We start from the raw sequence: 20,763 nt of genomic DNA on the forward strand, positions 1-20,763 counted from the left end.
TGAAGTGATGAAGCCCAACTTTTATCAAATATTGAGCCAGTCAATCCCATAGTTGTCAAGAATTCAGAGATGGGCCAAGAACCCACCCACTGAAGTTCTGTTTATGTTTGGTTTTTTGGCACAAAGTTTATTTTTCTAGAATGTAAGCATTTTTTTACTTACCATAATTCAGAGCTTCCCGGGCCCCACACTTTGGACACTGCAAGCACGGGGCGCCCACACAAACGCAAGCAGGAGGTGAAGCAGCTGAATATGTTTCCAAACCAACTTCATTCAAGCCAAAGACTAGAAAATATGGTGAAGCATAACTTCCCTTTGGTTTTACCTGCACAAGTGCCAGGTAGGTCTCCCCTACAGAATTGGTTTTCCCTGCGTCGGGAGCCGCGCTGGGCTCTTCAAATCACGGGCAAAAAGTATCCCACACAGTGTTGCCAACTTAGCGACTTTGTCGCTATATTTAGCGAGTTTTCAGACCCCTTAGCGACTTTTTCTCTAAAAAAAGTCGCTAAAAAAAGACGTGAAAGCGCATATCGCTTTTACTCTCAAGAAGCACCGGCACCGTTTCAAAAGTACCGGTTTGGCACCGGTATCGGATAAAACCTAAACGATACCCATCCCTAGTGATGGGTAACCCGCGCTGCCTCAGATTTCTCCAGGAAAGCCTTAAGGAGTTGGTCTTGGGTTACAGTGAAAAGTGTGAGTTTTCACGAAACGGTGTGAGCAGCATGGCGAACATTGATGTCTCGCCATGAAGAAACAAATTAGTGTAACTAAAAGAAAGCCAGTCTGATCAGTACCAGACTTTACAGATATGATGACAGACCTGCCCTGAACAGATTGATACGCTCATTGTCAGGAATACGGAGAGCGCCACCTAGTGGGAACAGAAAATGTCATGTCTTTCACTTTGATATACTGATTTTCACAGGTTCATCAGGTCCACCTCAAAAGCAGTGAATATTAACATCAGCCCCTGATGATGCTTCAGTGAGAAAATTGTGAGTTTAAACGGAATGGTGAACCCTGGTGGCATGGCGGTTCACCATGAAAGATGAAGTGGCTGTTGAGGGGCTTGGAAAGTTTAAAAACTCTTGAAATTTGGTCCACACCTCGAATGTGTTGAAGGTTTTCTTGTTATGTGATCATTTTAATGGAATATTGTAAAATGGCTCCACAGCGCCCCCAACAAAATTTCAGCCCCTGCTCTGTGTTTCATCTATGAGTCTGAAACCTGGTAAGCTTATGTAAGATATCAAGATGTACAAAAAAGTCTCTTGGAGCAATATTCCAAAACCAACCGGAAGTCATCCATTTTGAATTGAACATGTAATTTTGGCTTAATTTTTCCGTCTTTTCAGGCCTCGTACCTTGACGAACTCCTCAGAGGGATTTCATCAGAACGACGTGATCTCCAATGCATGGAATCTAAAGACCTCTGTGATGTTAAATTGCAAAGCTTTTTATGTTTAGGGAAACGGGATGGTCAGGGCGGCACGTGGAGTTTCAATCATTCGCCAAAAAGCAGTAATCTGCTGTCACTCAAAAACACAATGTCCAATCTCACCCAAACGACGCAGGCATGAGTCAAGAGTCAAGCTCAGAAATGTTTGATAAGCGATGGTTAGAGCGCCACCTAGTGGGATGACTATAATCATCACTGATTCACATGAAATTTTACCTGGTGGTTCTACACATGAATTCCATCAATGTGACATCAGATCTAACATGCTGGGTGTAGGTGTTGGGCGTGGCTCGATGCAACGGGGTGCGATGGCCCTCATAACACTGCTTGCAGCTTTAATCCTGGTATTGTAAACACTCATCTATCTGACTGTGACCACTTTCTTCATTTTGTTGCCTTTCTTTAGTCCCAGTGTTCTGGTATTTGAACTGCCGTCCTTCAGCAGTACAGTATGAAGGATTTACTATTTATGTCTGAAAGCATTAAGTATGGCATAATCCAGATGGGGCTTAATGAGCTGGACCGAACCGATGTAAAAATAGCAAAATCCAACAGCAGCCAGCACAGTTAGCGGACTGAAAAAAGAAAAAAACTGAGAAAAAAAAAGGAAAAATATTTAATGTAAAAGAGACCGAGTGGTGATGAAGAGAGGATCACACATCTGAATCATTTCTCATTACAGCCATTTATTCAGTGATGAAAGAGGGAGCCATAGAAAATGTCATTAATCTGTGAATTGAATATGCCTGGAATTTTAATTCAGAACGGGTCAAACATAAAACAGCTTCAACTGATATCATCTGTGCATCTCACAATAGCAACATACCAAAAGGGATTTTTTCTGACAGTGAAGCTTAAAATACGTGCTGCTCAAACAGAAAGACCACAGCTCGGTTCCTTCACTAATGGTATTTGATTTTTATAAAATTTTCTTTCAACTTTAGATTCACTATTTGTATTATACAATGTACAAGTTCAGCCAGTTTGCAATAGAAAAAAAATATCTAAATATATTTAGTAATTTTTTATAAATCAAAAAGCTTCCAGGATCTGCTCCAGAAGCTATTTGCTGGCAGCCAGTTTTAATCCCTCGATTAAAAGCTTATCTCACAAAAGCAGATTTCCAAATCAATCACTCGATCTGCTGCTAGCTCTCTGTAATATTAAAACAGAGTGAGGAAACGGGGGATAATTTGTCTCACATTTCCCTTCAATGAGGCGACATTTGGGGAGAAGCTACTGAGTGCAGATGGGAGGCTTCAATGAAAAGCAGTGACAGGCGCCCTGAAGAACAGACGGAGCTACAGCGGTATTGCATATTCTGCAGATGATCAAACCATTTGAGTTAGGGCTGGGCGATATATCAAGTTTTTAAAAAAAAAAAATCTATATATTTTCATACGAGATATAAGATGTGACAATACCGTTTATATCGATATAGTATATGTTACGTTATAATTATACTTGTGGAGCCGCAAGTTTGCCTCTTTCGTCCACTTTTGTCTCTACGCAACGTTACTTGGCCTCGCCTCTCCTTCACTGAACACAACTCCCCCTCACCCATAGCTTCACCTGCAGGCAACGACAAGATGAACACAGCAAATCTCCGTTAACGAGTTACCACAGATCGCTCCGTGCGTGGGGCTGGACGGCGTCAACGTGTTAGCGATCTAACCGCGCTAAAATCCTTTCATTTTCTCAAAAATCGACAGTGCGCCTTATGTATGAATTCTGGTTGTGCTTAATGACCGCGAACCGTTTTTATGTGGTACACGACGCTCAGCAATCTGTCAAAAAAATGTTTTAGTACGACTTTGGTAAGCTACGGAGCAGCACCGCTTATGGATTGTCGGAGCATTACGGCTACCGTAGTCTTTAGCCTCGTGGAGTGATACATACTGTGCTTCAACGTAATATTACTGTATTGTGTGTGTATAAGGGCCATAAATGGCACCTGTTAAGAGACATGGTTACGAAGAGGATTTCAAACTCAAGGCTGTCAGTCACGCAGTAGTAGAACTTGGGAACAGAGCAGCTGTGAAATCTGTCTGTCTTTGTTATTATGCTCATCGTCTTTTAGTTTACATTTTGACTGCACAATTGTGAGCTTTTTGTTATCCACAAAAACAACATTGTTTTCTTTTATTTATGGAGCATTATTATTTAACACTTAAACCCCCACGGACTGCCATTTGGCTTTTTCTACCTTTAAAACCCGGGAGAGCAGCCAAATGGCTTTTAGCTAAGCTTTAGCTTCAGCCAAGTGGAAGCTAAATTGGCTAGTCATTCATATGTAAATTGGGTTGTTACCTGGGAATTCTGGAGGGAGGGGAGTGGGGGTGTGTGATTGAGGGGTTGGGGGAGCTGCTAAAAGCTGTGAACTTCCTTTTGTGTTTCATCTTGATGCATTCTCAATCATCCAGGGAAATAAATCTCCAAAAGTCACCAACTTGGAGTGTTTCAGTTTGCCATCTTAGGGAGAAATCAACACACATGGGTGTATTTCCTTTGTTGCTGAGATTTATTGATAAAAACAGTACAAAAAAACCAACCATTTGTACACATATTTACAAATAATAATAAAAAGTGAGTGAGTACATTTCAACATTATACCAGTGGTCTGATTGATGCCACAATGGAGCAAATCGAGCAAAGACTGATAAGTTTGCTGCAATTTCCAGTGTGTGGGGATCATTTGTCACCAACTGCATCACGTGCTACAACCCTGGTCTACATATCACCGTTGATGAACAGCTTTTCCCATCAAAGACTCAGTGCTGTTTCCTGCAGAATATTGCAAGTAAACCTGACAAGTTTGGGATCAAGTTTTGGGTGGCTTGCGACCTAAAATCCAAGTACATTTGCAATGTCTTCCCATATCTTGGCAAGGACCCCAATCGTCCCACTGGGGAGAGACTTTCTGAAAATGTAGTAATGAGGCTGATGGAACCATTCCTAGACAAGGGCAGAAATGTTACCACGGACAATTTTTTCACATTGCTTTCACTTGCGCAAAAACTTCTTAGACGGAAAACCACCATCCTCGGCACAGTCAACAAGATTCGCAGGAAAATTCCTCAATCCACTAGACAGACAGATCGCAATGAATTCACCACTCAGGTATGTTGCAGGTCTTTTGTGGTTCTATGTTTATGTGTTTCATTGTGTGTAAAAGGGCTATGGAAATAACAATTTATCTTATTTCTTAGGTGTTTTCAACCTCTGCTGCCACGCTGACGGCGTATGCGGCCAAACGGAAGAAGACAGTCTATATTCTTAGCAGCATGCACAGCGTGGTTCAGACTGATAACACCACCAAAAGGAAGCCAAACACTGTCACCCTTTACAACAAAACAAAGTGTGGCGTGGATGTGATGGACCAGATGGTTCGGGAGTACACTGTCCGCAGAGGAACACGGCGCTGGCAGACCTTTCCAAAGTGTGGGCCCGCCCCCTGGGGGGGGGGGGCGCAGAGCCATTGCAGGGGGGGGCACAGGAGATGGAGCATAGCTGAATATAAACATTTTTCTTGTAAAACAAAGGGGGGCCTAGCAAAAAAAGTTTGGGAACCACTGATTTAATAAATGCTGATAATTTATTTTTGAGTAATTTCTTCATGTACATCTACGCTGTATGTTACTAAAAGTGCCTGTGTGACATCTGGGCCACAGCTTTGGCTAACAACTCTCTTTTTGTTCTTACATCATGGCTTTAAAAAAAAAATTATCGAGATATATATCGTATATCACCATCCAGCTAAAAAATATCAAGATATGAATTTTGGGTCATATCGCCCAGCCCTAATTTGAGTCAATCAAATTTAGGACTGCTGGCTCTTTTTTTAACGGGGTACACACAATGACACATCTTCAGGTTTAGTTTTGAATCTGTTTCCTGAATAATAACAATAAAAATGGCTAAAGCAGAGACATGACAACACACTTTATTTTGTAATGAATTAAATGGAGTGAAGCTTGTGAGCTCAGGCTGGTAAGTCATACACACTATCTCTCCTTATGTCATATACCTGCCGAAACCTTAGCGGTCTTCCTTCATTCCCGAATTTCCCATTTCTCCCTCTGACATATTAATGGCTCTGCTGTCCGGGGTCTCTACCTCCATCAACCTGTAGGCTCCAGGGAGGATGTTTAGTCATCACTCCCTAGTTTCTGTGTGAATCATATGTGGTGGGAGTGATGAGCTTGAAGCCTAGACATCAAACTTTAAGTGAAAACAGAACTGTCTTTTGTGGTAGGACTTGGTGAAATAACGCAAATTGCAATATACCTTTAGAAAGTTTCAGAGTGCTTTGTATCAACTCAATCTTACTCTAAGAGCACCACATGCTGACATTTGGTCAGTCTAGAGGGCCCTTTAGCATCTTTACAAAGTGCAGACCAGAATGCAAGAGCACAGGGGTCCATCTCTCCAGCTGACCTAAAAGCAGTTGCACCTTTTAAAAATACTGTATCTGCTGTACAGCCAATACTACAGAACACTAAGACTAACCAACGAAGAATGAAAAGCGTATTATGAAGTGAAAAAGTCAAACATGTTCATGAATTGCTGGGCTCGGGCTGCCAGACAGTGCACTTAGCTCCCAGTGTTTCAGTCCACTTTGTTGCTTTGTTGATCTGTTTGCACACATTTAAATATTTTATTCCACCATGCAAGCCCTGGATGACTCTGCACTGCAAAAACCATTCTAAATCTGTTTTCATTGTGCCTCGGGGCACTTTTCAATCTTAATGACTTTTGTGCTTTAAATTATACAATGCATTTCATTGCTGCAGGCTTCTTTTCTTCCAGAGACTCTTGCTCTCTTTGACGACAGCTAATAGATGCAGTTTGCATCTACTTTATAATCCAGGCTGGCCTGATCAGGTCAGTCACAGATCCCTCTTGAGCTGAAGCTTTTTGTCCCTGATGTGCTGCAGGAGAATTCTTCCTCTCTGCTCCACCATGTGGATGAGAGGCCCGAGACCGCTGGACCCGCCGTGGCTGTCCCAGAATTCCCTGTCTGTGTAAAGGGAGCGTAGCAGAAGACTTTCCAGACAGCCTGAGCGCAGCACAGACACAGCTTTCTCTGGAAATCTGACAAAAGACATAACATTGGTTTTGATATGTTGTAGCTTTAATGGCTGTTTCACAGACTAGAAAACTAAAATATTTGTGTGCAGACTCTAAAGATCGTCATGTTCTTTATTCGTCACAATATAGGAAAAAACAAAGAACCTGCTCATGATTTAGGTTTTAGCAGTGCCAGGGATGAAACAATGGCGACAAGCCTGATTTGTACAGAACACTTTAAAAGAAGAAAATGCTTTACCATGAAAAGTTCAAAAAATTGCCCTGAGCATGCTGCTAGAATAAAGGCTACAAGGCTACTGAAGGCTGACATCTTAGCCTGAGGGTGGCATAAGAAGAAAACTTGTGGATTATCAAAAAAAGGTTCATTCTGCTGGGATGCTCTTCTACTTCAATGTTGAGGTTACACACAAACTGTATATTTTTAATATACGAGTACACTTTTAGACTTGGTGACGGAGCTAGAGGTGGAGTCACTCTGTGCCACAAGAAGAATTCATGTTGATAGTGATTATTACACAGCAGATACTCCCTCAGCCATCATTAGTTTTTGAACCTGGCTGATTCATTAAAAGGAAGCTGACACTTTTCTTCATTACCTCTCAGGGGCGTGGCTTAACAGCCCCATTTCAGCTTCTTCTAAAAAATCAAAAAGCAACAACTACACAGCAATTAAAAAACATGTTGTCCTTCTCTTTGAGTTTGTGTAAATATAAATAAAGTTTTGAAAACTCTACCGCCCTTCATACTGTATGCATCCCACTGCATAACATACCCTTTACTCTGCAAAGGTGAAATTCAACTTAAGGATGTGTAAGAGACTGTTGTTTAATTATTACACAAGATGCATTCTATACAACACAATCTTTTAAAAACTGCATTTTTAAAAGTCACCTCAAGGTTGACTCTTATCCTCGGATGTGCGGTTATATTTTTATGGGCAAGCCATGTTTATGGACATGTGTTCACAAATAAAATCAACAGAACTCACTGTTGATTTTATATATATATATATATATATATATATATATATACATATATATATATACACACACACATATATATATAAAAAAAAAACACCCAGCACGCCCCTGCGGGCGGTTTATCCTTCAAGCTCGGGTCCTCTACCAGAGGCCTGGGAGCTTGAGGGTCCTGCGCAGTATCTTAGCTGTTCCCAGGACTGCGCTCTTCTGGACAGAGCCTCTCTGATGTTGTTCCCGGGATCTGCTGGAGCCACTCGCCTAGCTTGGGAGTCACCGCACCTAGTGCTCCGATTACCACGGGGACCACCGTTACCTTCACCCTCCACATCCTCTCGAGCTCTTCTCTGAGCCCTTGGTATTTCTCCAGCTTCTCGTGTTCCTTCTTCCTGATATTGCTGTCATTCGGAACCGCTACATCGATCACTACGGCCGTCTTCTTCTGTTTATCTACCACCACTATGTCCGGTTGGTTAGCCACCACCATTTTGTCCGTCTGTATCTGGAAGTCCCACAGGATCTTAGCTCGGTCATTCTCCACCACCCTTGGGGGCATCTCCCATTTTGACCTCGGGACTTCCAGGTTATACTCGGCACAGATGTTCCTGTACACTATGCCGGCCACTTGGTTATGGCGTTCCATGTATGCCTTGCCTGCTAGCATCTTGCACCCTGCTGTTATGTGCTGGATTGTCTCTGGGGCATCTTTACACAGCCTGCACCTGGGGTCTTGCCTGGTGTGATAGACCCCAGCCTCTATATATATATGTATATATATATATATATATATATATATATATATATATATATATATATATAAATTAGGGGTGCAACAATACTCGTATCGGTATTGAACCGTTCGATACAGTGCTTTCGGTTCGGTACGCAAATGTATCAAACAATTTTCTTCGTCAGAAGAAAAGTTGTGTCAAACTTTTCTTCTGACGATGCTGTCTGTGTTGAGCACTCAGTGGATCTGCGTTCAAATACTCCGCCTAGGCTGCACTGTCGAGCGCAGATCCACTGAGCAAGCTAGCAAGACAGAAGCTAAGCTCGTTGCAACATGGCAACTGCCTCAACGCTAGCCAAAATTAAACCTCCCCCACCCTCATTCAGATCTGGCGTTTGGAACTATTTTGGTTTTCATGTCAAGCATGACCCTGAAGGTAAGCGCATCATGGACAAAAGTAAAACAGTATGTTAGATGTGCCACGCAGTGCGTTAGCGCAGTTAGCTCATCAACGTGTTGACGCCGTCCAGCCCCACGCACGGGGCGATCTGCGGTAACTCGTTAACGGAGATTTGCTGCGTTATGGCGTTAATGTCATTTTAACGAGATTAACGCTGACAGCACTAGTGGGAACACAATGAATATGACTGCACATTTACGCCGACATCATCCTAGTGCAAAGACAAGTGGAAGCAGACAAAAACAACAAGCATGCATGCTACAAACTTTACCCGAGTCATTAGCACATGATTCTCCTTATGGGGACCTGATATGTTTAATATGCTGCTGAGAATATAGCCCAGAAGAAGCGGATAGTATAGCTTTTATTTTGGAAAGAGACATTTCTCTGTAATAAACTCTCTTTTCCAAAGATGAGGGATTTCTCGATCAGATAGATTTTTATTTTTTTTAATTATTTTTTTGTTTCAGTAACATTACATTTAAAAACTGTACTTTTGAGGTAAAATATATATTTAGAACTTTAATAAATGACAAATTAAAAAGGCATGAACATGTTTTTGTATCGAAAGAATATGTCATTTTTTCAATAAAAACCCTGACACTGGCAGACTCACAAAAAGCACTGATTGCTGTTGTATCTTTTGAACTGAATTGAAATAATGGTGTTCTGGACTTTTCTGATTTGTTGTGTTCATGCTTTCACACAGAGTACTATACTCCTGTATAGGAGATGTCGTGCATGTGAGTGTTCATACTACATGTTCGCTTCTTTCTGCTGGAAGGATGGCGTTTAACTTATTGTTTGTAATCTGCTCTTTAATTCAGTTTTGTTGGCTCTTCGGGTTAAACAAAGCCAGATTTCCTGTTGTTGCCTTTAAATATTTGTGCCTTTTGTTCTGTCTGCAGTTTATCTGAAGTTAATTTTGTTTTGTCCATAGTTCTCTGCCTCTGAGTCTCTGCGTGATTTTTCACAAACAGATCAATAATCATACAGGGAGATTTTGTAATGAAGATTTTCACAAACAAGGAAAAGGGAGGCCATACATTATTATTATTACTTTTTTATTTTACAGTGCTGTGCCATACTAGATTTTTGTGATAATGCAGTGCAGACTTCTGTCAGGTTGGAAAGCCATTTGGTGATTCAAGCTTCCTGAATCAATAAGTCATAAGCAAAAAGCTTTAGAGACATCAATATTAGCCATTCTCTAGTGCTGCAAGAGCAGCAAAGCTCAACAAATCACCACACTAAAAAGAAAAAAAGAGAAAGAAAAACACAAAAACAACTTTTGGAACCTAAATCTTTCTAGTAGTTTAGTTTAATGTTTTTTATTCATCAGCCAAGAAATTCAATCTAATTCCAGTAGACCGACACTGCTGCAGCTGTTGTGGACAAAAAAAAAGATGATATGTGTATAAAAGAAGATGTAAGTTTTGAGCTTTGTTTGTATGACTGACCTAGAGGTCAGCTCAAATCCAGCTCTTTATGAGCAAATCTACTCTTTGCTCTTAAAGAGCACTCTGCTAAACGCTCAATCTCTGAAAGTTTTCTTCTACTCTTTGCTCATAAAGAGCAAAGTTTGAAGCCTGAGCTTTGGGCTTAATTTAACTTCAATATTTCACACTATGTTTATTATGAGCATGAACAATTTAACAGTATAGTAATGACATATTTATTGACAAAAACAATTTATTTTATAAATTCAAATTAAACCTTCAACCCAATAAAGTGTACAAAAAAGGAAGAATAACTATCATGTGAAAATGAATGTATATTAAAATGTAATTATATTAATTAAATACAGCAAGCATTAAATACAATAAATACAATAAATAAATACAATAAAATTTGTCCTGTAACACCTCTGAAAACTAACAAGTTTCTCTTTAATCTTCAGTCATGAGAAATAATATGTGACTTTAACATTCTATTTTCATTCAGCTCCAAGTCCAGGCTTAAGATATTTAAGAGAATTTTATGGAAGAGCTTAGTAATCCTAAGTGACAGACAAAGGGGAATTTCTATCAGAGCTGATTCATTCAGTATACTGAATAGCAGGCTAATTGAAAGCACGCTAATCTAATCAGACAGACATTGTAACAAAAATCTAACAAGCTTCCAGTGGACGTTTCTGTGCTGCTGATTTGAAAGCTGTTCAAATCAGAAACGTCACCAGGGAAATATGTTGTTGGATGTGTTTTATTTTTTCCTGGAACATTTCCTTACATCATTGTTTCTACCCGCTGTGAGCTAAAATGAGTTTCTCAATCGGCATGGTGTAATTTGTTGAACCTCACTGCTAGACTGAAGGACACGCACACAAAAAAAAAATCTCATTTGCCTGCTTCTTCTCTGACATAATGTTTTATACTCACTCATCAATGCCCTCAACCAGTTTGAAGTTGAGGTTGTCTGTGGACTGTTGTGGTCTCCCTGCATTATCTATAAACACCAGTGTGGAGGGATCCGTCTTCCTCACCTGAGAATACACACAAACATACACAGTCAACACAGAGCCTACTGTTTGCTCACCAAGAAGGAAGTGTGCACCGATTGGAAGTGAGTAACATTAAACGTAATACAATATTAACAGGAATAAATAAAGCTGATAAACTACAGACGTCACGATCCTGGGTTGTTTGACACAGTGTTTTTTGTTTTCTTATATTTTGATGTTTACGGTTTATATTTAAGTCTCATTTAGTTATCTTAAGCTCATTTCTATTTTGCCTAGGTTCTGTTTATTAGAGTCCCCCTAGTGTCTTCACCCCCTTGTGTTTAATGCGTTTCAGTAATGTTTTTGTCTGCCATCTCCCCCTTGCTTACACGTATTCCCCTTGTGAACCATTCCTTTTCCTCCCAGTTATCATGGTCTGTTTGTGCTTAGTTATTTCCATGTCTCATCTCCAGTTTCCTTCTTCCTCTGTGTCCGTGTGTCTTAGGTCGTGTCCAAATTAATGGGCTGTATTCTCCTGAGGACGCATTTGAAGGCCGATTACATCACAGTGACGCAACGCAGGCTGTTCAAATTCGTAGACTCCTCCGAATGCAGCCGACAAATGTGTCCTCTTTTTCCCCGAATTTGAAGGATGGGTCGGGTGTGTCCTTCGTGGCCCACCATATCCCAGAATTCATAGCGCGGCCCAGCCAGTTCCAGTTTCCAACAATGGTGGCCGCTGCTAAGTTTTTAATATTACTCTTATTACTCTTTCTGGGTCACAAAATAAACATATTTTCAGGCGAGAATGCAGCTGTGTAAACTTCAAATATCTGCTCGGTTTATCAAGATACCACATATTTGCAAAAGTGCTCCGACGTTTTCGGAAACGTCTGTTATCCACCAGCTCGATAGCTAGCTGGGAGCTCGAGGGTCACTAGAGCCGGCGAGAACGTCAAACTCCCGGCGCATCATTTTCAGATCACCGCGGTCTTTCGCTACTCAGGTTAAACGTGATATAAAAGTCACTTACATAACCTAAAAATGTTATTGTTTGGCTTTTTTCAGTGTTTTATTTGTTCGTGAGTAAATCGGTTTGGCTGAGATTAAAATTATTAGATTAGATTAGATAAAATAAAACTAGCTGTGTGGTTTTCACACATCTGAATAAACGTCAAACAGAAAACTGATTAAACAGAAGTGTGAGATGGTCGAGAATTTACACCAGTGTCCTGTTATATTTTAGATAGCAAGGAGCAGACGGCTGAGTTTACTAAACTCCACCGAGACAGCGGTGACGCAAATCTGAAGGCTAGACCGTCCAATTTCACAGCTGTTTACTTCCCGCCTACCTGACCTTCTGAGGACCCGGCCCACGTAGACCGCGAAGGACGGGTCCTCAGGAGGATGCAGCCCATGAATGTGGACACAACCTTAGTCTATCATGTGTGCCATGTCTGCCTCCCATTATGTTTCCTGTTTTATTTTGAAATGCTCTGGTGTTCTGTGCTCAGTGTGTTTAGTTTCACTTCCCCTGTGTCGTCATTATGTTAAGTAAAACCATTGCTTCCCCATGTGTTTCCACTTCACCATATCACCTCCTGTGGCCGTGGCTCAGGGGGTTGGGAATCGCATCTGTAACCGGAAGGTCGCCGGTTCGATCCCAGGGCTCTCTGTCCTGGTCGTTGTGTCCCTGGGCAAGACACTTTACCCTACTTGCCTACTGGTCTTGGCCAGAGGGGCCGATGGCGCGATATGGCAGCCTCGCTTCTGTCAGTCTGCCCCAGGGCAGCTGTGGCTACAACCGTAGCTTGCCTCCACCAGTGTATGAATGTGAGAGTGAATGAATAGTGGCATTGTAAAGCGCTTTGGGTGCCTTGAAAAGCGCTATATCAATCCAATCCATTATTATTTAGTCTCTGAGTTTTCATTCATTCCTTGTCCAGTCTGGGGGGATTTCACGTATTCATGTCAAGCCTTCATGGTCCAGGTATTTCATGCCAGGTTTTAATGTTCATGTTCCAGGTTTGTTTTTGTTAGCGTTAGATCATACAGTTTTTGTTATAGTTTAGTTTCACCCTTTTGTTTTGTACTGTTTCAGCACTGTCAGTGTCAGCACTTGGGTCCTCACTCCACACAGTCTGCTTCACCCAGATTGTGACAACAGATTTATATAATTTTGTGCAGTTTCTTTACAAAAATACATTATGTGTGTCCCTAAATAAAAAAGATAAGTGAAACCACAGTTCACCTTTAACAGTTTCTTTAAATAGTGTGTCACCATTACACAGATTGAAAGACACACGACAGTCCACTTGGACCGTGTCAAACTGCATTCTAAGCATTTCAGTATTTCATTCTCACATTAACCCAAGTGGCTTTTTCAGACATGAACTCTTCGCTTCATAAACAAAACATTTAACGACCTCCCCTGTACCCTTAGCAAATTAGTATGGCAGTGAAACAGCCAAACAATGAGAACTGATATTTTCTATTAAGACAGACTCTACTGTTAGAAAATACTAGAAACTGGGTGGGGTCTTGGATGTTGTATCAGCAATCTGGATAAATCAATTCAGTTAAGCTGGGCATACACTGTGCAATTTTTTTCAGTCGCGTTATTCAGCCCCTGCTCGAACTGTACGATTGACTCACAGGGGTTAGAATTTCATAGGTGATGATGCAGGGTCTCACACTATACGGCCCGATACTCTGATGCGACCTGAGTGCTCACACTGTGCGTCCATAACATGAAGGTTATAACAGAAAATCTGTCGCTCGCTCTCCCTTTCTCTCCCTCTCTGTTTTTCACTCACACAGACGCGCCACCATCAACTTTGCTAAATTGCTAATGAAAAACATGATCAGGCAGCTGTGACTGAGCAGCAATGTCCATCCAATTATTTTCACGGTTGTTGTGGTCATGAAAATTTTGTGAGGCCACATCGAAAAGGCTCAGATGAGCTTGCCAAAGTTCTACAAGTTGTGCCTCCATCGCTTGTGTCCAGATCATACGCTGCACCGCTGTGCTGCTCCATCTTTTCACTTTCATTTCTGTGTTTGCGTGTGCGCAGTGTGAGAGTCTACGGTGACACCCTCACGACGGCCGACAGGATTTCAAACACGTTTGATTTTCTTACGACCAAGTGATTGATGATCGGGAGCTGGTCGTGAGGTGTTAATCGCTTCTTGTTACCCCACGTATACTACACGATGCATGACACACGATGAAGGCCAAACTCGGGCCGATCACCAAAACGGTCGCACGACTGAAAAATCGGCTCAAAATGAGCAAAAAAAAAAAAAATCACACAGTGTAATCCCAGCATTACAGAACATTATTTGATGGAATACTTTATAATAATGAAAAACTTTTCTGGATAAATCAATGTGCGACTCAATCAATGTGGTTGTGGAAAAGACAATACATTGTTAATATCCCATCCTGATCCGTCCACATGATAAGGAAATTAGCTACTGTGCCACCTGTGTGGGTTGCTTGTGATTTGCTACATGCCATATAAACTTGCCAGCATTTATCAAAGCCAATATTACACATTGTAACATTCAGATAATAAAATACACTTTAGATTTGTGTGAGTCCCATTAGTAGCTGCATTTTGGCAGATACAGTGGGATGCAAACGTTTGGGCAACCTTGTTAATAGTCATTATTTTCCTGTATAAATCGTTGGTTGTTACAATAAAAAATGTCAGTTAAATATATTTAACTGACATTTTTTATTGTAACAACCAACTCAACCAAATCACAAGCTGATGTAAAACCCCGGCTGGTTCCAGGCCTGGCATAAAAATCAATGCCAAACCAAATATGTCAACTCAATTTTTTGGTTACAAGCAAAATTTTCTGAACATGTAATTGAAGCTAGTATTGTTAACCTCACATGCACATAATTTAGTGACAAAGAAAATTAAAGTTGCCAAAGCTGTTATCTAAACATGCAAATCTTAGTAAAGCTCACAACAACAACAACAGGCAAAAGTTGAGAAAACCCAAAAAGCTACTGAATGATGTTGATTGACATATTTTTAGGTTTGTCATTTTTTCTTCTTTTTTAATAGCGCATCACTCACTGTAAAAACTCGTCTGCCTCACTGTGCTGTTTTGGGAGTCTCCTCTTCCCCCTGATGCTTCAAAGTAAATTAAGTCTGCTTTGTTTATCAAAATACCTCTATCATTAAGGACCAGAAATATGTGGGACAGGGGAACTCATTAAGGAGTTACGGGACAGAGCCAAAACATCATAGCTTTGAGCCATCCAAGGCCGTTGCTTGTCCTCACAACATCTCTGACTTTCAAATAAATGATACAGATGCTGTGGCTGATACACAGCATCTGTATCAGCCACAAGAGCTGCAGAGTAAGATGATTAGTTTGACCGTCAATTCAAATACTCTCCTCCATAAAATGCACATTCCAATAAAGCTAGCCACAGAATAACAGTGTCCATGCATTTCAGTTACAAAATAGAACGTTTGCTTTTCCGTGGCAAAAGAAGGTTTTGGAGTGGTGCAGAATGATCATAATATGGATTTAACTGTAGTCTAGCATCTTTTACTAGGTAATATTATGGTATATTTAGAGTATAGAAATAGTGCTTGAATTTGATGACAACAACACATCTGAAAAAAGCCAGGACAGGGCCACATTCACCACTGTGTAGCTTCCCTCTTCGTCCATAAACATCTGGAAACTGAAAGAGAGCAGCTGCTAAACTTTTTGGAGAAGAATGTTGTTATTTTTGTCTGATATAGGACTCTAGCTCCTCAGCAATCTTGGGTCTTAACTAACTATATTTTTCAGTTCATGATGTGCCAGAAGGTCTAAAGTACAGGCAGGCCAGGACCCAGACTCTCGTACTACAAAGCCATGCTCTTGTTATAGATGCACTGGCTGTGCCTTTCCAGATGACCAGGCTGCAGACACTAATGCACCCCCATATCAGCTTTGGAAATGAGTGCTGATTACAACCTGAATGGTAACTCTCCTTATTAGTTCAGAGGATGCAGCGTCCGTATTTTCCAAAAAGAAATTCAAATTTCAATTTGTCTAGTCACAGAGCGGTTTTTCACTTTGCCTCGGTCCATTTTAGATGAGCTTTGGTCCAGAGGAGACAGCCAGGGTTCTGGATCATGCTCACATACAGCTTCTTTTTTAACCTCCATTTGTGGATGGCACAGCAAAACGTGTTCACAGACAGTTATTTCTGAAACGTTTCTGAGCCCTGCTCTGATTTCCATGCCAGATTCATGTCTGTTTTTCATGCAGAGCCCAAAGATCTCAGGGATCCAATATTAATATTTGGTGTTGTCCTTTGCGCTGAGTCATTGCTCCAGCCTCCCAGGATATTTTGATGATGAAATATCCAAAGTCTTTTTTATGCCCATCACATTACTGACCAGCTGCCTATCTTACTGACTTATGTGCAAAATGTTCCTCCGGCTGATGTGTTCCTTTCATTAAATTCACAATGAGAAAATATTTCAAACATCTGATATATTTTGTATGTTCTATCGTTGCATTCTTTCTTTACTGACATTTTATACAGTGTGCCAACTCTTTTGGCACTGGGTTTGCAGACTTCGTGAAAAACATTAATTTTATGATAAACATTCATGTCAGCAGTGTTACTTCAGTATCAGTGAGCCAAATTAAATTTCAACGTCCGCTCAGTGTTTCACAATCAACTTCCACACTCCTGGAGAACGTAGCAGAGGGTCGGACTGTTGACACCGACACTCACGGTGAGTAGCTCACAGCAGCTAACAGGATAATGACAGCATGTGGCAGGATGAGGAAAAAGTCTGGGGCACCTTTCCCAAATATGAATGTAGTGAGTCTTCCTCATCACATTAAGGAAGATCATGAGTGGTTAATATCCAGGATAGCATCACCGGGAATTAAAGAATTTCAGAACAGAGCGTCAAAGTGATTGATCGTGGTGATAGCTCTCATTTAGCTTATGTGTGTGAAATCTCTGCAGTGAACATGATCACTGTCAGGAGCACAGCGCACACCCGAGAAAGCTGAAACACAATCTGCCTTCTCCAGTCACACACATACACATCATCCCCACCTGGACATATGCATTGTGTACACTCTGCAGTCTGGAAATAAAGCCAGTGATGCTCTCACACAGTCATTAATCAGAGTCTTTATGGTTGATCATTGGTGCACGTTTATTGGGGTGGCTGTAGCTCAGGTGGCAGAGCAGGTCAGCCACTAATCAGAAGGTCGGTGGTTCGATCCCAGGCTGCATCCTGGCTGCATGCCAAATATCCTTGGGCAAGATACTAACCCCGTGTTTGCCTACTGGTGGTGGTCAGAGGGCCCGGTGGTGCCTGTGTCCGGCAGCCTCGCCTCTGTCAGTGCGCCCCAGGGCAGCTGTGGCTACAATGTAGCTTGCTATCGCCAGTGTGTGAATGTGTGTGTGAATGGGTGGATGACTGAATGTAGTGTAAAGCGCTTTGGGGTCCTATGGACTAGAAAAGCGCTATACAAATGCAGGCCATTTACCATTTACATGGAACATCATTTTGGAATTAAGAATCCACTTAATTCCAAAATGATGGGGTTGGGGTGGCTGTAGCTCAGGAGGTAGAGCAGGTCACCAACTGATCGGAAGGTTGGTGGTTTGATCCCTGGCTTCTCCAGCCTGCATGTCAAGTATCCTTGGGCAAGATACTAAACCCAAGTTGCTCTCCGATGCATCCAAGAGAGTATGACTGTGTGTAAATGTCATTAGAAAGCACTCGGATTAGAGAAAGTGCTTGTGAGATTCGGTGTGATTGGGTGAATGTGGCATGTTGTATAGAGCGCTTTGAGTACTCCGGGAGAGTAGAAAAGCGCTATATAAGAATCAGTCCATTTACCATTTCAGCTTTTGTGCTCATGTTGATTTTTTTAGTATTGATCATACACAGGCAGCCTGACCATTCTCCCTCAGACTCCACAGGAAGAACAAGTGCACAATCCTGTGACCTGTAAAGAAAATGACATGCATGCTCCTGGTGTCTTGGCCCCTTTAAATGACGATTCCCTTGTTAGGTCATACCTGCAGATGTAGATTTCATCACCAGCGATTATCCCTGATAATGAAGGTCAAGTTGGCTTGACATAGAAGTTGGTGTTTGAGATGAAAGTGCAGTTGTGCACCTGTAATCTTAAAATATCAACAGTGCTGCCCAAGGGTTCATAAAAAAGGGAGACTGGCCAAATACAAACGTGGTATGTTTCACTTTTTTATGTCACAGAACTGTCTGACTGCAACTTGAGAACATGCAGCCCAGAAACCCCTCCACTGTATCAGACGTACAAACAAACAGATGTTAGAAACAGACTGCTGTGTGTCACTCGGAGCGTGCAAAGATGTTCAGCTAACCCAGAGAAAGCACAAAAGCACACAACCCGACTGCTTGTACAAAAACAACACACCTGGACTAACTTGGACTGACGGGCCGTCATGGTGTTTTTATTGTCTTTATATTGTTCAAGAGTCTAAATTTCTGTGAAGTTCCAATGTACCTAACGTTGCTTCTTTTGTGCTGCTAAGATGTGTCAAGACTCTCTCTGCAGAGCTTGTTTCCTGCAGGAAATGCTGTGAGCTTTTATCTATTCTTATAAACAATATGAAGCACATGCAGCATAATCAGCTCCAGCTCGGTAACATCTGCCAGGCTCTGAACTCATTTTCTGTCTGTGAATACACATACATCAACACTCGGAGAGTTTAATATCCACTCCTGCTGTATCATTTAAATATAGAACCATTGTCTTTCCACAGAAGAATGACAGCAACAAATTGTTGTGTAACGAAAACTGGGGAGCCAAGGTGGTTTTTATTCAGTACATTCCCACTGATATAATGAATAATGATCTGGCAACAACAGAAAACCGACACTTAAATATTTTTTTGATTAAATAACAATTTAGAATGGCAAGAGAAAAGCATTGTTTGCTATCACATCCATCAAACAGTGACCAGTGAAGTGGTCTGCTGACTGAAGATAACTGATTAATGTTTGCCTTGTAGTGTCTCGGGACATAAATTACTTTGATAATGGAACAAAGAGGAAACGTAAGGGTCTACTGTCTGCAGCGACTAGACAGGATGAAAAAGCATTAGGGCAGGCTGTGATACGTACCAGGATGTGAACCAGCAGCAGGTCTTTGGTGTTGGCACACTTTCCATAAAGCCGGTTCTCCACGCAGAGTTCTGCGGGATCAGGTATGAATCCACAGCAGTACCTGTCCAGCCGGTCGTTTACCTGCAAAACAAAGAACATGCAATGATAATAATTGACCTAGAGGTTACTAACTGACCTCTGCTGCAGAGCCTTGATCTGTAAATTAGCAGAAAGTTAGCAATGCAAGAATTCTCAAACTGCTGTTATGCGGACATGCATCGGCAGAAAGTTTTCAGGGGCATTTGTTTGCCTTTCTGTTTGTCTGTCAACATGTTTGTGCAAAAGCTACCAGGCTGCACTTTGTGATACTCAGTAGAAAGGTCGAGTGTATGCAAAGGAAGCACGTCTCTAAAATAGTTGCTCCAAGAGTGCCCCTCAGACTTAGTGCTGCAATAATGAAGCTTGGCTAAGACAGAAATACAAACAGTCGCACTAATATAGTTTTTTTTAGGATGAAAACTATATAGAATAATATTTAATATTTAAACATATTAAATATTAATATTTAAACATATTAAATATTGCAGTGATTCAAGACAAGTGATTTGTAATTCAGGAATTAATACAAGGGCACTGTGTAATACATGCAAATTTCCACTTTGATCTTTTAATTGTAATTTATCAAATAAAATATGATTTAAAACAAATACATATTTATTTATGACACAGTAAATCAACACTGAGTGGAGGCTTTAGCTGTAGAATTATCAATATCAGATTTAATGTAACACAATTGAATGATTATTAATTGATAGTGAATAAAACTCTGCTAACAGTTATTTACTGGTTACAAACAATTGAAATTACAATGTTTACTAATTTGTTAAGAATTATTTTTCAGTTCAATTTAGTTACAGCACCGGTATCGAACAACAGCTTTCTCAGGTCACTTTATACTGTAAGATATAGACCCTATGAGCAACATCTAGCAATGGTAGGGAGGAAGTAACCAGTAATAAAACCAAACCAGTACTAAAATCTTTATTAAAAGCCCAAAGCATTTGGTACCAGTGTTGGTCAAGTTACTTGAAAAAAGTAATCAGTAACTAATTACTGATTACTTCCCCCAAAAAGTAATCCCGTTACTTTACTGATTACTTATTTTCAAAAGTAATTAATTACTTAGTTACTTAGTTACTTTTTAAAAACACGATTTACAACCTGAATAGGTGATAAAGCAATAGATCTTTCAGCCCAATTCTGCTTTTTCTGCATAATCCATCATACAAAATGTAATCAAATGGAAAAGTCTCTTTTTAAAACTTGTTTTATTAGTTTTAATCTTTTAACTTTATGCATCAAGCAAAAATTTAATTATATGCAACATTCTCTGACTGGAAGATATTTGTTTAATATTCAAACCTATTTTCTGCACATTCCAGCACATAAAATATTT

The 20,763-nt window shown here is 40.8% G+C and overlaps 1 protein-coding gene across 4 annotated transcripts in view; it reads right to left on the bottom strand.

The window, feature by feature from the left end:
• Positions 1–5,389: 5,389 nt before the first annotated feature.
• The window catches only part of gask1a (golgi associated kinase 1A), a 74,813-nt gene continuing 59,439 nt past the window's right edge, over positions 5,390–20,763 (bottom strand). For all 4 annotated transcript variants that reach the window (XM_085422077.1, XM_085422076.1, XM_085422078.1 and 1 more), the window contains 3 exons: positions 19,326–19,448; positions 11,099–11,202; positions 5,390–6,556 (listed from right to left, as the gene is read on the bottom strand). In XM_085422077.1, coding sequence (XP_085278203.1) covers positions 6,352–6,556; positions 11,099–11,202; positions 19,326–19,448 — 432 coding nt within the window. In that variant the 3' untranslated portion in view covers positions 5,390–6,351. The remainder of the gene's footprint in view (positions 6,557–11,098; positions 11,203–19,325; positions 19,449–20,763) is intronic.

Source organism: Rhamphochromis longiceps, linkage group LG11 (genome assembly GCF_057381845.1).
Source record: "Rhamphochromis longiceps isolate RC_006_pf linkage group LG11, R_longiceps_female_GT1.1, whole genome shotgun sequence".
Classification (NCBI taxonomy): Eukaryota; Metazoa; Chordata; class Actinopteri; order Cichliformes; family Cichlidae; genus Rhamphochromis; species Rhamphochromis longiceps.